At 40.2% G+C, this 17965-nt stretch overlaps 1 protein-coding gene across 2 annotated transcripts in view; it reads right to left on the bottom strand.

Annotated features, from left to right (window-relative positions):
- The window catches only part of dock5 (dedicator of cytokinesis 5), a 33449-nt gene extending 16127 nt beyond the window's left edge, over positions 1–17322 (bottom strand). The window contains exons 1-15 of one of the 2 annotated variants that reach the window (XM_038704668.1): positions 17113–17322; positions 8467–8550; positions 8185–8225; positions 8045–8100; positions 7680–7776; positions 7389–7537; positions 7134–7269; positions 6866–7023; positions 6318–6399; positions 5621–5750; positions 4881–4953; positions 1925–2067; positions 1637–1762; positions 1382–1506; positions 149–247 (exon numbers count right to left, since the gene is read on the bottom strand). In XM_038704668.1, the coding sequence (XP_038560596.1) occupies positions 149–247; positions 1382–1506; positions 1637–1762; positions 1925–2067; positions 4881–4953; positions 5621–5750; positions 6318–6399; positions 6866–7023; positions 7134–7269; positions 7389–7537; positions 7680–7776; positions 8045–8100; positions 8185–8225; positions 8467–8550; positions 17113–17155 (1542 nt within the window). In that variant the 5' untranslated portion in view covers positions 17156–17322. The remainder of the gene's footprint in view (positions 1–148; positions 248–1381; positions 1507–1636; positions 1763–1924; positions 2068–4880; positions 4954–5620; positions 5751–6317; positions 6400–6865; positions 7024–7133; positions 7270–7388; positions 7538–7679; positions 7777–8044; positions 8101–8184; positions 8226–8466; positions 8551–17112) is intronic. The other variant, XM_038704667.1, reaches the window with a different exon arrangement.
- Positions 17323–17965: the final 643 nt, after the last annotated feature.

The following is a 17965-nucleotide window of genomic DNA, read 5'->3' as shown; positions in this document are numbered from 1 at the left end:
TGGTACATTCTGTGCCGATATCACCCCTAGAATATTATTTCATGTAATATTGACCTACAGGAAATCCATTTGAAAACTTAATGAGAGAACATGAGATATAATGTGTGACGCAGAGAGCTGCACACGTTTGTCCCTGACATGAGCTTACCTTAACAGTTTCATTCCAACAAGGCTGCTTCACCTGGTAGTAAATGACAGACTTGTACTCGGTGATGCCGTCATAACCGGCCCCAGGAAATATCACTTTCTACAGAAATTGAAGGAAGGAGATTATGTCACATGATGGGAACAATATAAACGTTCTCCTTGATGTGGTTGCAATCAGCTTTGGGAAAAAAAAAGAAAAGTACAATGGCATAGACAGTCACATAAACTGGTTAGAAAAACCAAACAACACGAAGAATGTACAGCCAAGCGGCCAGCCCTTTCAGGCTAAATGCTAACGTTAGCATGCTATCATGCTTACAGTGACTATGCTTACATGCTTATGTTTAAACACAACATACAACTGAGGCTGAATGTTTTCAGTGTATCAAGTATTTAGCCACAAACTAAAAGTATGATGGCACAAGAAGAAAAATCTGGGGATCACTAGATTTATCACAATTCCTCTTGAAAGGGATATTAATGTGTATGTTTGTCTACGTGTAGCACCTTATCACCACAGCAAATTCCTCGTATGTGTAAAACACTACTTGGCAATAAAGCTCCTTCTGATTCTGATTATAGGCTACATTCTGTTTTCCATTTATAAACAAGCATATTAGACATACACCTACCAAACACATATTCCATCGGAAAAAACAGGCATCTATTATTGTCTATAATCACGTAAATGTCACGCCTGGTTACGCTATCAACTGCAAACACTTATGTGGTCACAGTTGTGATTATTCTGTTAAAAGAAACGTTTTAGTATCACTTTACTAAAACCACAGACATAAAGTGATGTTTATTTGCACATTATGTCAGTTTGATCCAGATAAAAGCAGCTGTAGACGTGAAGAGACTGAGCGATACAGCTTTAACATGCTGCACACGCTCTCACAGACGGCAATAAGTTTTGGGCGGACGATCACTATTCGGCACGCAGCTGTATGCTCTGCTGTCCAGTCTTTCTGACCACATAACATCTGATTTCAGGTCTGTTAACACCTATGATTATCTATGATTAACATGATGATTTCTGGGGACAGCTCCAGAAGGGGACAGGCCAACAAAACCGGGGACTGTCCCCGGAAAACGGGGGTGGCTGGTCACCCTACACTAGCACATTCATAATTACAAGAATTAAAATATGATGTTAGCACAGTTAGTCACATAAAGCTTAGTTGAAAAAAATATATGAAAATCATTTGCTGGATTCACTGGTCAATTTTACCTGCATGGGATTGCCTTCATCATCGTGCACACTCAGTGTGACCTCTACATTTTTTGGGGTCTTCTTTTTACCACGGTCAAACTCTCCCTGCAGCAAGGTTACGTAAATATCATTCCTCACGTTTCCTGGAGAAGGGACAACAGATGATCAGGTGCCAAGAATTTATGAACCCATCTCACGGCTTTGTAAGCAATTATAACGAACATGACCATGGTATATGTAGAGCAATGCCCAGCAACAAAGACTTTAATTCACCTGGGAGGATGATTTCTGGAAAGCCCATTTTCCTGACGATAGCAGTGCTGCGGTCCACTAAGTGGGGGTAGTCCTTCCTGACTTGGGCAAGATCCCCTGGGAGGAGCTTCAGGGTCACAAACAGCCCTGCCAGCAAGCATGTAAAGAAATTCAATGAGGCAGACATCGAAAGGGCACACCCTGTAGACCCCTCACACATCGTTTATTTCCCTCAAAACAAAAAGGTCAATTTGGAGCAACCCTCTGAAATGACAGGGGAACACACAGTCTGTGAGCACTTCATATTACCCTGGCCTTTGTGATTGACCTCCCGAGTGGCAATGACTTTGTTGAAGACAGCAGTGAGCGGCTCGTTCTCTCCTATGACTCGAGACGGGATGAGTGGAGACATGATGAGCTGCCTCTGACGGATGTAGGTTTCCATAGCTATCCTGGAAGATAAGCATCGGGTTGGGTATAAAAAAATCAGCTGCCAGCATCTCTGACAGGTGACAGACAAATGGACAGAGGAGCTGCAAAAGGCAATGTGAGGCTTTCTGGATGTCTTGACAAGAGGCACTATTATCCCTCCACAAACCCCACTTAAGTCAAGTGACAACCATACAGCATAGTAACACAGAGTACTAGTACTATTGCTACCGAGCTTGAACTTGTTCTTTATACAAGATGCAAAACTGATCAAAGAGTGATATTACAGTCTTCTCATTGCGTTCATACAGAACTCAAATGTACTGTGTAAGCACAAATAACCTGGGGGGCATCAATAAGTCTTACAGACCAAATTGGTTACAGCTTTTCTAATTAACAGTGTAATGTTTATCAACATGCTCATTGTTCTAACACCTCGCAAGCAAAATAATCCTAAGTTACTTGGTCAACAGCCAGTCTAAAAGCTCTTTCAGGCTGTACTTTAAGCTAAATGCTAACGTCAGCATGCTAACATTTGCCATCGTAGTTTAGAATGTGATGCTAACATTTTCTAACAAGCACTAACACAAAGTACAGTGGAGGCTGACAGGAATGTCATCAGGTTTGCAGATATGTGGTCATCCCATGAGATGCTCAAATAAAGAATTGATAACAGATTCATCTTTAAATTGAATTATAGTAAAGTAGACAACATGTTAATCCATTTTCTAAATTAGTTTTCAGGTGTAATTCTGTTATTATACTACATGGCGTGAGCGTTTTGTAACATCACAGAGACAAGTCAAGCATACAGAAGGTAAGAGGTCTGTTAGTATATGCTGCAGTGGTTTGGTCAGAGGGAGAGGAGGGCACGACTGTATGGACGTCACAGCAGAGACATGTAGGAGAAGATTTCACCATGCCAACAGGATTTTGTGTATTGAAAGAGCAAATATCAGATGTCAGGTAGATGAATGTCGTGGTCATCCAGGGGCACTTCTACAACACTTCCTGATTTGCATTAACCTGTTGTATTGATATATCCTTCTTACTGTACAATGCCATATAACAGTAAACTTTACGCTCCAGTTCACATCAAAGGCAAAAATGCCTATAGACCTCAGCTATGTAGTTTATTAATTTTACAATTGCTTAATTTCATCACAGATCAAAAAATCCAAATAGCTTACATTTTAATATTAATCGGTAAACTGTAGGGTAAAAACAAACAAGTAATAAGATAATGAACAAATTTAAATACTTTTATATGGCCTATTGTAGAAGAAGAACATTTTGTAGGCTATCCTAAAAGTTAAAAGCAAATTTTGCATAATAACGTGTATGGAAATAGCGCTTATCCCGTCTGCTCTCCGAACATCACCCGGCTAAACTATTCCCGGATTCTGCTTTCGACCTGCTCGGCTCAGCCTCCCACACTCTGGACTCTCAGCTACGGTCCCCCCCCCCTGTTCTGCACAGCAGCCACCGACCCGGTTCAGCACGCATCTAGTCTTCCACTCTGTCTCGTTCTTCCCCAGCTCAATATCGCATCCCTGCAATAAACATTCCTCTTTTATCTAACTCCTTATAATCCTGCACTTTGTTCAACTAGTCTAGCCGTAATAAAGTTAAAACCAAAGTTTTGGTTAATAACTTGTTGTTTTAGTTAGCCTATGCTATATCGCACACACACGCACACACGTACACAGATTCACACACTCATGACAAATAAATAGCTCTAGCTCACGATATGACAGACGGCTTATCAACAGATGTCTAAACAATCGACATGGCATGAATGTTAAGTTGAAATGATAAAAGGACATGTCATTTTGGGGGCAGTGATGAACCCGCTGATGATATTATTTACTTCTGACTCACGAGTTAAATATTTTGACAGCCCCTGGCAGGACAAATCAAGTGTTGTACTGCGCTGTATGGATTGATGTGGTAATTGCACTTAATGTTTTGGGAACAGTGTTTCAGAAAATGTGCTCTGTTGTTATTTCAATCTCAAATATACGTTTTCCATTGTTCATTGGAAAATTTATCGAGCATGGCCTTTTTGTTATTAATTTGTAATTATCCAGCTCATGATTACCAGTGGCAAATAAGTCACTCAGTGTTAATGAAATATAAATGAATTTGTCAAGTCTGGAAAGCTTAACAAGTTGTTTTGTGGGTACAATTTGTCTTTTGTGAGGAACTAGCATTTACTGAAGAGCAGAATATAGCACGTCCAAGAAACTTTTAGTCTCTTTTACATATGTGCAGGAACGGGAACTATGCTTGAAAATGTAATAAAAATTCAGACTTAATATTAAAATAATCATCCAAACATTTGATGAGTCCTGATAATGACTCCTACAAAAACATGTTTTTTAGTGTCTGTACCTCCTCGAGAAGACGCAGTGAACTGTGACGCAGTGAGAAGAGACAAATAGAGGTTCAACCTTGGAAATTATGGTTTAGATGTCAAGAATCAGTCAAGATATTTTTGGGGCTCCTCCATCTAGGATCCCTGTGAACATATTACCGTCCTCATCGCCCTATTGTTCAGGTGCTGTGAAAACGTGGCCTTGAAGCCTGTCTTTGAGAAGAGAACACTACAGGGTTGCAAAAAAACTTTTTATATTTGTCCTTGAAATGCAACACAGGAAAAGTTGAACTGCATCCTTTAATAAGATGTGATGGCACACAGTAAGCAAATGTTCCCCAAGCCCTATTTCCATTATTTTCCATTATTTGTGCTCAACGTTGTAACGTTGTGTAACGTTACAAAACAAGGTTGAGCCTGTTGACAGTACAAGAAGTGTGACAGCATCAAAAGACTCACTGCTGAAAAGGGATGAAATGCTGTTTGTCCTCATCGTCTATTTTGCCATGGGCAATATCTGTAATGTCCATCACTGCAAAGACACACGGAACACAGACACACAGTGAGGATGTTGTGAAGGATAAGCTCATTTACCAGATGCTATGTATTTGTTTTAGTTATTGCAAAACAACAGCGCAATAAGGATAGTTTTATTAACCAAAATACTTAACACAACTTTTATTGGTCACAACTGTGACCAATAAAACTCACTCACCTCTTGCCTGTCACAGCAGACAGCAACCACAGTAAAACAGATTGAGAGTTCTTGATCTCCAGCTTGCTAATTCCTCTGAATTGTTCATTCCACACATCTCTTTTCCTAAAGTGTTTTTTTTTTCTCTTTTTCCTGGCTAAGAATAATGTTACTTCTGAGTTAAATGTTCTTTCTGACTCCGGTTTCAGTCCATTTGCTGGAACAGCAGAGGAAACCATTTCTCATAAAATCCACTAATCATCTGGCCAAAAACAAAAAGACGGGTGCTAAACCAATTTCCACTGACTCCTTTGCCAAGGCAGAGCGGAGGCATTTTCTAGGTCAGGAAGCAGGTGTTCCCATTTCATTCAGTACATGGATCCTTCATTTTTACACCTTGCCAGAACAATTCATGCAACTATAGCAGCAGAGGAGTGGCATTTTTGTTGAATTGACTTTTGTATTGCTTAAACAAATATTTGGACAGTTGAAAAAAGTAGCTCACCAGCCACACCGAATGGCCTCCTCAGACCTCCAGTGTGTTTCTTGCCCTCTTTGAGCTCCATGCTGCCCACTCTTATGATCTGACACACCAGGAAGAGTCGCTGCCTCATCAAGTCACTGCTGCTCAGGTCCTGGACGCAGAAGGACAACCACAAAGATGATTTATTAAGGCATACTAACTGATAAGGTGCAGTGCATACAAAAAGCAGCGGACTGAGCGTATCACCAGCCTGTTGCTAATGTGTATTAATATGGCCGTAGCTGCAGACCAGATGGCAAATATTACAGGATGAAAGCATGCAGTAAGCATAGTAAAGTAAAGTAAACACATCACCTTCCCTGCATGTGTTTATTTTTCTTGATGGGTTTTAAGTCAGAGCAGCTCTTTGCCTTGATGAATTTGGTTTTATCAGACCCTGAACAATAATTCCTGGAGACACGCATGCCAATTAACACAATGACATGTTTGCGGGGAACTGCTGACTGTGTCATTAACATAAACAGCAGCATAATAATGGAGGCAAATGTATTCAAATTTTCAAAGATGTGCCATGAATGTGAGCCATTCAGTAAAACTTGTGGTAAATTAAGAGCGATCCAGGAGCAAATTCTCTTCTTTGTCTTAGATTTCAGGCAGCTTTTGGATTGTTTATATCCGAAGCAGAGGGAATGCAGTCAGAGGGTTGGGATTCAGTTACCGTTAATAGTGCTGGCAGGTTGTTGAGTTTTTCAATTTCTTTAGGCATCCCCATACTGTCCCAGCGCACCAGGAAGTTCTCACTGCAAGAATTTAAATAAGAATCACAGTTAGATATCACATTGTCTAAAGGCATCAGGAGAAATAGAAAAACTAAGAGTAACTAATGTAAAAACTCGGCATTATTTTATCCGTCTTATCAGATCCACTTTATGAAGCGTCAAAAAAATTCTATGATGCTTGCATATTTTGAATAGCAATAATGTAAGAGTCTATTTATCCCTACAGACTTTTCTCATAGCAAACATCTTGACTTGCCAAACACACAATAACCCAATATGTTCTGCTTGTTTGGTTCAAAAATTGAATTCCGTGCCCTGCGTCTCTTCAAAGACTTTGACATTTTTTGGAGCAAAAAAACAATGTAACAAAATCTACAATAACAACGACACCTTGCTTTTTGTGTGAAATGAATTCATCAATGCACACTAATTGGTGAATAACCTCAGCTTGACACTTGTGGAATTACGAGAAACGTGAAGCGCAAACCTGATGAATTCAGACAGGTCAGGGTCATACAGAGACATAAGCAGCTCTGCATCCTCTCCAATGTTGCAAACAAAGTTCTTCAGGTTGAGGAGTAGACTGTAGGTGTGGACTGTACTGAACAGGGTCTGACGCCTCATTTCCAGATTTTGTAGCCGCGTCTGCAGAAAAGCAAGGGCCCAAGCAGTGCATGGACACAGATATTATTTGAAATGGACAGCTACTATAGAAAATAAAAGTGACTGGCAGTGTGAACAAATAAAAATCATGCCTTTTCTTCTTGTATCCTATCATCGACACTGCGGGAAGCAGTCTCATGTGCCCGGAAAAGACTGACAGTACTGGCCCAGTCAGGATCCAGCGTGTTTCCTGCTTCATCTCGCACCACCAGGTCCAACCCAAGAATCCTGAGCAGCACAGAGAACCAAACAGCATTAGCTGACAGAGACAATGTTAAGATCCATGACAGTGGCGTTTCTGTCACACTGCATTTCATTGAAGTACAATAAGGTGGCAGGATTCATACCGGTTTCCATAATCAATCTTCGCTGTGACTTTCTTTCTGAGCTCCACAAGGTCATCCTTGGGCAGCGTCCCCGACACTATCTGAGATCGATATTCAATGAGGCTGTAAGCCATCTGCTGAACACTCCTGAACAGGGTTGTCTTGTTCGTCTGTCAGATAAACATATATACACACTTATACCAATACATCCTTCAAAGGTATGAAGCAAAACAAAAATGAGTCAGAGCTGGGTGAATCAGAGAGGTGTACAGGGCTGTGTGTACCAGAAACAGAGAGGTAATCTACACATACCACGTAGAGCTTGTGCCATATCTGTGCCCATTCCCTCAGAGTGGCCCCGAGCTCCAGCACCAGGGGTAAATCTGCAGGAATAATTATTTCCTGTTGGCTACCAGCCACAAGAAGAGAATAATAAGATATTGGAAAAGTGGTTCATCACTCACAGATCATGTCATTTAATTTGGACAGACTCGAGTGCATTTCTATACATGATAAATGGTTGGATGGTTTCCCTACACAGCCAAGAGAAGCATTACTGAAGCCTCACTTATGATAAGTAATCTGCTATGTTATTGGAAAATGGCATGGAAAGCCGGCAAACAAAAAGAAAAATGGATTTTCATCACGATGATATGTTTAAGGATATGTGATCTCACCCTGTTCCCTCGACCATAGCATCCTTTAAGTGGATGTAGGAAGCTGGGAATATGCCCTGAAGAAACAATGAGGTGTTATCATTATGTATACACATTACAGTACAGGTTACAGGATGATAGAGTGCTAATGATGCCATTACCTTCTGTGATTTCTTGCATAGCGTGTAGCCCCTATACCAGCCTGAGGAAGTATAAATTAATAGAGAAACATGTTACAGTCAGGGAGAGGCAGTGGACGAGACAGGAGTGATGACAGTCCACCCTGTCAGAAGGATGATGCGGTAGACTCATTTACATTATTATGCATAGCATATTGAACGGCGGTTAGTTCAACATTTCATTTAAGTTCCTGTGCCAGATTGCTTTAGAGAAGGAAAAGGGGGATGTGTTAAGGCTTGTTCAAGGCATTCAGGCTCACTCACCTTCCAATTTCTCAAGTATGTGCACCGTGTCCCCCACCTGTAGACACAGCTCCTGCTCACCACGGGGATCATAATTGTAGATTGCTGAAGGACGAAGCAGGACCGTCTCATTATGAGAAACACACACCACATTCAATAAAAACTGTTAACAAAGAAAAGATTTCACCCGACAGTTTGACTGACGAGTTTTGTTCATTCTTAAGGTCCAGTGGATTAAGAAAACCCCTAAATCCGTTTTCAATCACTTGCACAGAGGAGGAAGTCTGTTTTTAAAAAAAGTTCTGGGCCAGAGGTTCACCATTTCTCCCAGGAAAAGGAAACCAATTCACTCTCCTTGTTGCAGATCTTGGGCGCGCAAGCATGGAGGAACTTGATCTTTGATTTATTCCTCATCTTACTACTCACAGCAGGCTGCGTGTTTGTGCTGCAGAACTATGTGATTCAAACCTTTAAAGCATTTGACGATTCTTAATTGAAACAGATGCCCCGGAGCTGTGTTTAACGTTCCAGTAAATGGGACTGTGCTGCAGCAGGTAGCTTCAGTGTCAAAAGTGAGCAGCAGAGCTAAAGAGGCGATGGCGTCACATCCTCTATATTTATGATATTGTCAAACCAATGTGGCCTTTGGTCAATAGTCAGGTTGTGTTTCAGCCCAGCTGTCTCACCTGCAAGCCCTGCCCTTCCCTACACTTAGTTTATTAACCTTCCTGGAGGCGAGTCTTTCCTTTGTAACTCTCTAACCAGGACAGGTACGGGAGGTATCACACAAGTATACGTCTGTGCGCGCCAACACAGACACGCATACACATACGTATACACACACACAAAACCAGACAGACGTTTCAAAAGAGAAACCCTGGCAAACCTTACTGTAGCAAAGGTCTTTGTCATGACTTGAGGGAGCTGCAATAGCACGCAGCCACACATTCTCCTAGTGATAGAGGAACTATGAGCAGAGCTCTGTCCTGACTTGCATGGTGATAATGCTTGTTGCTAGAGGCTAGATTTCACAGCACGCTTCAACTGGCTTCACACCTCAGTCTGAATACCAAAACTTTACTTCACTGAATATGACTACCTTTCTCTCACCATGACTTCCTCCTAACTGATCAATTTTTCTAGCTTTCCATTAAACACACTTTCCCCAGACAGACATCTCCACAGAGAATTAGTTTTTAGTCTGCGCTAGTTTGCTTAACAAAAAACAAGAGTTCATGGGCTCTTAAAATATTAGGTTAGACCCACAGCGAATATGTTGTTTGGGTATCACCTGCACAGGTTCATGTGAATGATGCCTTACTGTGAGATCACTCATCCGGTCATCAAAAAGGAAAACAAATAATGAAACCTAGATGGGTTCATTTATACATGTATTGTCAATCTATAAAAAAAAAAAACAGCTTCCACAAATTATAAACTCACAAAAATATAAAAAGTATAATAATAGGGTATGCAAATACACAAATAAAAGTATCTCTCATTGCATTAAACTAATTTTCAAATAAATGAGAAGCATTTGTGAATATCTACATTTATTCATTTAGCAGACGCTTTCATCGAAAGCAACTTATATATAAATAATTATATAAAGCATTATCCTAAATGATTTAAGTTTTTATATATATATATATATATATATATATATATATATATATATATATATATATATATATATATATATATATATATATATATATATATATATATATATATATATATATATATATATATATATATATATATATATATATATATATATATATATATATATATATAGATAGATAGATAGAGGTTGCACGCCTCGGGAGAAACTAGGGGTTAAGTGTCTTTCTCCGGGACACATTGGTGGATGTCTCGCAGTGGGAATAAAACCCGGGGCTCTCAACCAATAGCATGCATCAGGGCAATTTATACTTCTGCGTCAAATCGATGGCCTAGGTGACGGCGTAGGTGACGGCGTAGGCTACGGGGCTACGCAGAGGCTACGCCGTCACCTGACGTGCACCTCCTCCAAAATGTAACTACACGTCGAGTCGACGCAGACCGTAAGCTCTGTGATTGGTCGGCTAGGTAGCCTCAGAATGCCTCCGAGCAGACCGGAATTATTATACCACGCTTTGAAGTAACATTTACTTGCGGCCAAAACGGCGGCTGTAACACAGTGAATCAATATATTTGACCGTCGCTCACTATCAGAATATGATCCATTCGGTCGGTACAATTTTACCCCCATTTACGTTAGCGGAGCGCTAAAACGGAAAAGTCAACACAGTGGACGCTGTAGCGCTACTGCCGACTAGAGTTTGGGGGTGTAATTGCAGAATGAGGGACAGACCTACGCACAAGTATAAATGCATGGCTACGTGCGTAGCCTACGGCCATTTTCTGTGTAGCGTAGAACTGAGTTCCACAAATAAAAACTGGATTCACAAAAGACTGGTGTAAAAGTTAGGAAGATATTCACAAATGCTTTTCATTTATCAGTAAAATAATTGAATGCATTCACACATGTTTTTTTATTTGTGGGATTTGTGTATTTGCAGACCTGCTTTATATTAGCAGAATAATTTTGTGGGTTTACAAATATTTTTTTTGTATTTGTGGAAGGTGTTTTATATTTACAGATAACGCATAAACACACGGATTGTTGATCTGTTCAGACAAATACCCCAAAATATTATGACGAGAGAGTGCAGGCCTTCATAGCTGACATAGCAACATACTGTGCTGTTTTATTTAAAAAGTTACTGATACACTGTGAATTCTCTTGGAAAAAGAATTTGTTTGTTTTCACCAGTAAATTATTTCTGTAGCCAGAAAAATACCGAATGCACTGAAGAAATGACATCTGCCTCTGGTGATGCTGAGAGTGACAATGGTCCAGTCACCAACTTGACACAGTGTCCGGGCCTGGCAACAGCATGGCAATATGCCAATGACAGGAACCCATTTGAGCGTGTTGTGATGCCACACTGTCTAAACTAAAAGGCAACAGTCTAGGCCTTGGCTCTGAGACACACTGTCTTCCTCTAAAAACTTGAAATACTGAGCATGTGGCTACTGTTCCAATAACGCGCACTCATTTTAAATCAAAGTCAGCTTGATTTATCCTAAATGATTTATCGTACAAGTGTACTAGGCAACAATTAAAGAACAACACGACTGGCAGCTGATCAAACTTAACACAATTCAATGACAATCTATTGTTCTCAACACTGACTGGGTCTGAAAGCGAAACATTTAAACAATTATGCCAATTTTACCTTTTTATATACAGTCTATAGGAAGTACACACAAAGAAAAAATTATGCAATATAGAGTCTAGCAACCAATCCTTGAACAACACACAACTCTACAGAAAAATAGGTCCACTGTATTCATTCTTATTCTCAGCAGGAAAACCCTTCAATCTGATACAAGAAAGAAATTAAATAACAAAGGCAGTAATGGGGCAAATGTATGCCATGCTGCGCAAACAGACTCTTATTTAGAGCTTGTGAGCAAAACATGCTACATACTTATTATGATTAAAAACATATAATCATAATAAAAGGGTAGTCTTTTAGTTTTAAATCAATTAATCAACAATTAATGTTATGTATTCATAAAAGGTCTTCAGTATACCACTATTTAGTACTATACATCTCTTAAATAAAACTTGTATTCAAGCAAACTAATTTCAAGTGCTACCAAAGTATGGAAATGTAAAGTATTTCTCTACAAAAAGCCTTTTACTTTAGGTAAAAGCAAGTCTATTAAAGTTTGTTTTTTAAACCATAAAGGCCTTAGTAGAAATAGCCTTTTGCGTCTCATCTACTGTCTAGACAGCCAGAAACCATCTGAAGCTCTTAAAAATGTGCTCCAGCTAATAAGACCTTATAGGTTATCCATAAATCAGAAAGTTAATTCTCAAGGTCAAAGCTAATTGCGCAAAAAAAAAAATCTTAAAAACCCTTTTGCAACATTTAACAGAGAGAAAATTACAACTGCCTTATCTGAAGGAGAAAAAAACGTCTTTCTCCAGGTTTGTTAAGAATTAAGACACTGAAATGATGTCTGAGTTTAAAAAGTTGTGAGTGACGAACCATCTGGTCAGTCCATCAAAACTGCGAACAAGGTCAACACTTATCTCACCAGCAGCAATCAGGTTTGACATTGCAAGATGGGAAAACAAGGATGCATTGATTGTGATCTATGGAAGCTGCAGATCTCAACAGCTTTAGATTCATTTTGCAAATAAGACGCCCACGCAGCATGTAACACCTGCAGAGCAAACAATTTAAAGCTGTTCATCATTTTAAGGATTTGTTAAAAAGATACTGCAAAGTGAAAGTTGTGGCTGAGTACTTGAAACCCTTTCGCACAACCACAGTGAGTGCAAGTATAAGTCTTTATGCGTTAAGTGGCTTTAATGGCAGTTCCCTGAGGAAAACTCAAAGTGATTACAATTACAGGAGGCAGCAGTGTTGCTTGTAAGCAACTGTAAGCATTATAATCACCATGAGTACATTGTTATACAATATAAATAAAAACACACAACATGTAAACACCAGGGGTTTGCTGCGATGAATGAAATGTAGTTATTAGTGTATATTAAAGTCCCCCTCCACTCAAAAATGTGTGTCGCTTATTGCTAGCCTACTTAACTTGGATGTTTGAGCTTCAATGAGCAGTTTTCCCATTCATATGATGACGGGGGAAGTTTCTCTGTGCTCGCATCAGGTCTGAGGTTTGTGCAAGTTATGACATCACAACTCACAACTGCCCAATATGCAACTTACACAAGTGTGATGTGGACACCTAATGCCTCCAGTGCACATACACTGTGAATGTACTTGACAGACAAGTAAGACACATCCTGCATCCAGCTGGTTAACTTTTCAAATGAAAAATATTTGAATATTTAAAATATGGACTTTTCAAAGGGGGAGTAGAAGCAGAACTGCTTTAAAGAATTGTTAACTATTATTATTGGGTTTTTTTGTGGAAAAATCCTATCAAACACAACACATTTTTATATCGCTTCAAACATTTTGGAGGGGGTCTTCAAAGAGTACTCTACTGATTTACACTCTCTGGCCTCTTTATTAGGTACACCTTGCTAGTATTCTCTTTTTCAAAGTCACTTTCTTGCTCATTATGATGCACAGTTTGAACTTCAGCAAGTTGTCTTCACCATGTCTACATGCCTAATTGCATTAACTTGCTGCCATGTGATTGGCTGATCAGCTATTTGTGTTAAAGAGGTCATATTATGCTCATTTTCAGGTTCAGAAATATTTGGGGGTTGCACCAGAACAGGTTTACATGGTTTCATTTTCAAAAACATACTGCACATCGCTGCAGCTCCTCTTTTCACCCTGTGTGTTGATGAATTGGTTTTAGCTATGTAGTGATACATCTTTTTTTGCACTTGCGCAGTTCTTGGTTAAGGACTACTAACCAATCAGAAGCAGAGAAGGGTGGGCCCTGAAAAGCCGGTAAACCAGACTTCGGTTCAGCTGTATATGTCCCACTTACCAGCTTAGCAACTGGAGCAAGAGTTTCAGAGTGGTGAGTTATTAATCTGAAACAAATGTATCTTTCATCCATAGGGTTTTAACAGAGCTCTGTCTCTACATCACAGTAACAACTTTATGTCCATTGACTGTCTGGAGGGTAGCTAGTGTTTGGAAGGGAGAGGGGAGGCAGCAGGCAGACGTCTTTTCACTGTGTGCTGCAGCTTAGAGTGTTTTTCCACTGGTGTTTTTGAGGGCTGTCAGACTATCGGCGAGCAGTATGACGCATATTTCGCTGTGACGCCACAGTAAAGCAGAAGAAAAGGCTGGAGTACAAACGGGCCGTTTTCAGGCAGTTCAGAGCAGGGTTTTCTGTGGGCGATGGGAACTCCCTTTGGGATTTGCAAACCTATTACATGCACAAAAAAGGTATATAAAACTCAATAAATGAGAGGGAAAAGGCCAAAAAGCAGCAACTGAACAGGTGTACTTAATAAAGTGGCCGGTGAGTGTATTATTGTACTTGTATAACATGGTTGGGCCCATGATACAGTTGCAAAAAAAAAAAAAAGGATCAAAATCGATTTGATCGTGTTGTTCCGATCAGAACCAGAGATGCTGCCATTTTTATTCCACGTATTCTTCTTCTTTGTCAAATCCTGATGCCTACATTACCCACAATGCAACTTAACAGCTGCCAGTTCGGACAGAGATTCAAGGGTGTTATGCTGCATTCTATTAACCTTGGAAGTCAGAGCAGGGAAAGACGTCACACCCGTGGTGACCGTGTTCCAGTACAAGTTGGAAAACCAAGATAGACGCCTCAAGCCACTGTTAGCAAAACTAGTTGATAACAAAGCATGTCGCGTTATTTACACATTCAACCCCTGTAGCAACATGTCCACAGATTGAAGTTGGACAATACGGTGTGTATGACTGATGAATGATTTCACGAGACACAAAATACATAAGTGCAACTAAACAGTTTATTACTACAGCTTTCACTTTACTGTTGATGCAAAGAACAGCCATCTTGGATTTTGAGGTTGGGGTTGATGAGGTTTTTCTGACTTTCTGATCCGACTTTAGGGGGTGTTCCAGTTGAAATGTCTGAACTTGCCTTCCTAGTTCAAACGGAACATATCATTATTCTAGTAGCAGCTAATGCAGCCTCAAGCAGAGCTCAGGCTTTAATGACAAGAGAGCTTCAGAGGTCTGGTAAACTAATTTCTTTCTAACTCGAGTGACATCAGTCGAGGCAATTTATCAGATTTCACGCAGCTCCCTCTGTAAACAGAAAAGGCTTTATACAACCTATTTGAGATATGCAGCAGTAGTCCGCAAGACCTGTAAACAGACTTCAGTGAGGGAATCAGTTGGCCACCAATGTGTAACGTTGTTCATGTAAGCTGACAATAAAGCTAACCTGCCATAAACTAAACAGGGAGTTTGTATGTTCTTCACCTGCTGATTGCAATGCTGCTTTTGAGTCTCTAGTGTAGTGCTTCTCTCCAGGATGGAAAAATTAGGGGACTATCCCATTATGAAGGTGTCACAAATTCACCATTAGAGATTGTGATATCTTAAGCCCTGTGTTATCCACATTAACCTGTTAGCTTGCATGATACTACTGATAATATCAGAAACATTGTGAACTTTTCTTTCATCCCAAAATGTAGTTGCTTGTATTTGAGCACAGCATGGGCTGACTAATAGGATTAAAAATGTAAGACCTTGTACAGGGTCCGATGGCATTTTAAGGATTAAATACAGTGTTAGTGACTCCTGCCCTGTTTCTGAGGCAAACGGCAGGAGAATGGCACAGCCTTCACACATAGCAACACTTTTGCCACACTGGGATCGAAAAGGATTAGGCTAACAAAAAATTCCTCAACATCAGCGTCTAAAACAAGGTCATATATAACCAAGAGAGGGAGTTTTTGTGCTGCAGAGCACTCAGTACCCACCTGAGTGTGTGGGTTAAAATGGGTTTTTTTTTTAGTTGCAACAGAGCACAGAACACCTGCTTTAAAACCTAAGCTAGAGTTGGTGAGAGGATCCAAGTGAGAGCAGATAGCCAAGGTATTTTCCATTGTGGGCTCTGATTCACACATACACCAGGAAGACTATACACTAGGCGTATTCACTGTCTCCACATGCAAGGTTCTCTTCATGTCTGACACATCTGCTGCACACCAGGAAACACTGTCTGTGTCTGTAGCTTTAAGCACAGATTTTGCGGTGAGTCAGTCAGTTAACCAATGCCAAGTCAACCTGTGCCGGCAATAAAGCCATTACAGTAAACCTGAAAGGATTTTCTAATAATTCCTACTAGTTGTGCTGAGTTGCCTTGAGGGTGTGGAGGACAATCTGATAGCAGGAACACGCATGCACAGTAGTTTACAATCCCACAAACACACACACATATGTGAAAGGGGCCACACCTTACTGCAATCAATTGCAGTACAATTTTTTTTTTTTTTAAGTATTACTCACAACTATAAAGTACTAAGGAATACAAAAAGTCTTAATAGCCTCAAGAAACAGCACAGTTAAACTCTATGTAAGTGCCAAGTGACACTGACAAAGCCAATGTCTATGCAAATTATATTCTCTGATCTGACATGCATAGGCTACGTTACAGTCACAGCAGTGGCTCCCACATGTGGACCCTACAGGAGACCTTGAGGGGGGCTTCAAGGGACCTTCCAGCAAAACGAGGTTTCATTGAAGTTCACCATAAATTCAACAAGTCAGCTCAGTGAGATTAAGCACAAGAATGGCTGGTATGCTCATTGAAATCTTGGCTCTTTTCCAATTTTCCTCACCACCTATCATGGACAGTTACAAGTTATTTCTTACTACAACTAAATAACTAATAGAGCCCCGTGAGACAACAAGGAGGGCAAATATATTCCTTCCCTGGAATAAAAAGAAAAATTTGTGAAACCCAGCTGGGCTACAGAGTTTATACCGACATGTAACAATAACAACAAAAACAAAGTCGCCAGTAACTTGTTGTTTTTCCCCATCTTCAGTGTCAACCTTTTCTCTAGAAGTTAGGCTACTTAGTTAGTTAGTTGCTGGGAGTTTCACTCGGCGAGCTTTTCCACAAGCAAAACACACGTAGCTACGTTTGAAAACTTACCGACTCCGTACTTCTCTTTTTTAGTAGGAATCCAACGGGACATTGCTGGGGGAAGATGTAAAGTTGGCTGAATAAATAAATAACTATGTACAATTACTAAACGAGGACGGGCGGTGCACTCCTGCTCGTCCCAAAGTCTACAGTTCCGCCATCATGACTTGTAGCGTTAAGCTGAGAGGGGAGGGCGCACAGTGCTGGGAGACGAGAGAAGGGGATAGGCGTGAACCGCGAGCCTCCTGAACTACCCCCACAACAATAACAACAACCCAAACACCCACTTCAATACAGACTCTCGTGTCATCCAGGTTTTGACTCCAGGAACTTTGTCCGATAACCTATTTTTGCCCTAGACATCAACCAGTCGCACACAAGTGCTCAGAACTCCTCAGATGAGGTGAAATTGAATTCAGGGAAATTATAATGAGACCTATCCCTCCTTTTTTGCTTCAAGGACTCCCGATGGTGTCAGCACATACTTTTATAATCTAGAAGAGAATAGGCCTAATTAATTGAAAGCAGAGTTATAAATCACTGATGTGTCATAAATAAATAATCACCAGGTTATTGTTTTTAATTTAAAATGAGAACACCATGCTACTGTTCACACTGACTGCTTTAAAGAAGGCCTAGTGTAGCCTATTCTGAGTGAGCACAAATGGACCAGACCCGTAGGTGTCATTTACACTTTTAGGGAAACAAGTCCCCCACCACGTTTTCATCACCATCACTTTTTGAAAGCATTTGTTAAAAATGCTCCTAAACATATCTTGTACCAAGAAATGTAAACTAATAAATGAAAAGGCTTATTCGCACAATTAGAAAACATGCAAAGCAATTTAAATATAGAAGAAAC

Source organism: Micropterus salmoides, unplaced genomic scaffold (genome assembly GCF_014851395.1).
Source record: "Micropterus salmoides isolate LMB-PRFRI ecotype aquatic unplaced genomic scaffold, ASM1485139v1 Ms_hic_scaffold_7, whole genome shotgun sequence".
In the NCBI taxonomy this organism is placed as follows: Eukaryota; Metazoa; Chordata; class Actinopteri; order Centrarchiformes; family Centrarchidae; genus Micropterus; species Micropterus salmoides.
Note: the sequence above shows the minus strand (reverse complement) of the source record. Positions and strands in the feature narration are given on the sequence as shown.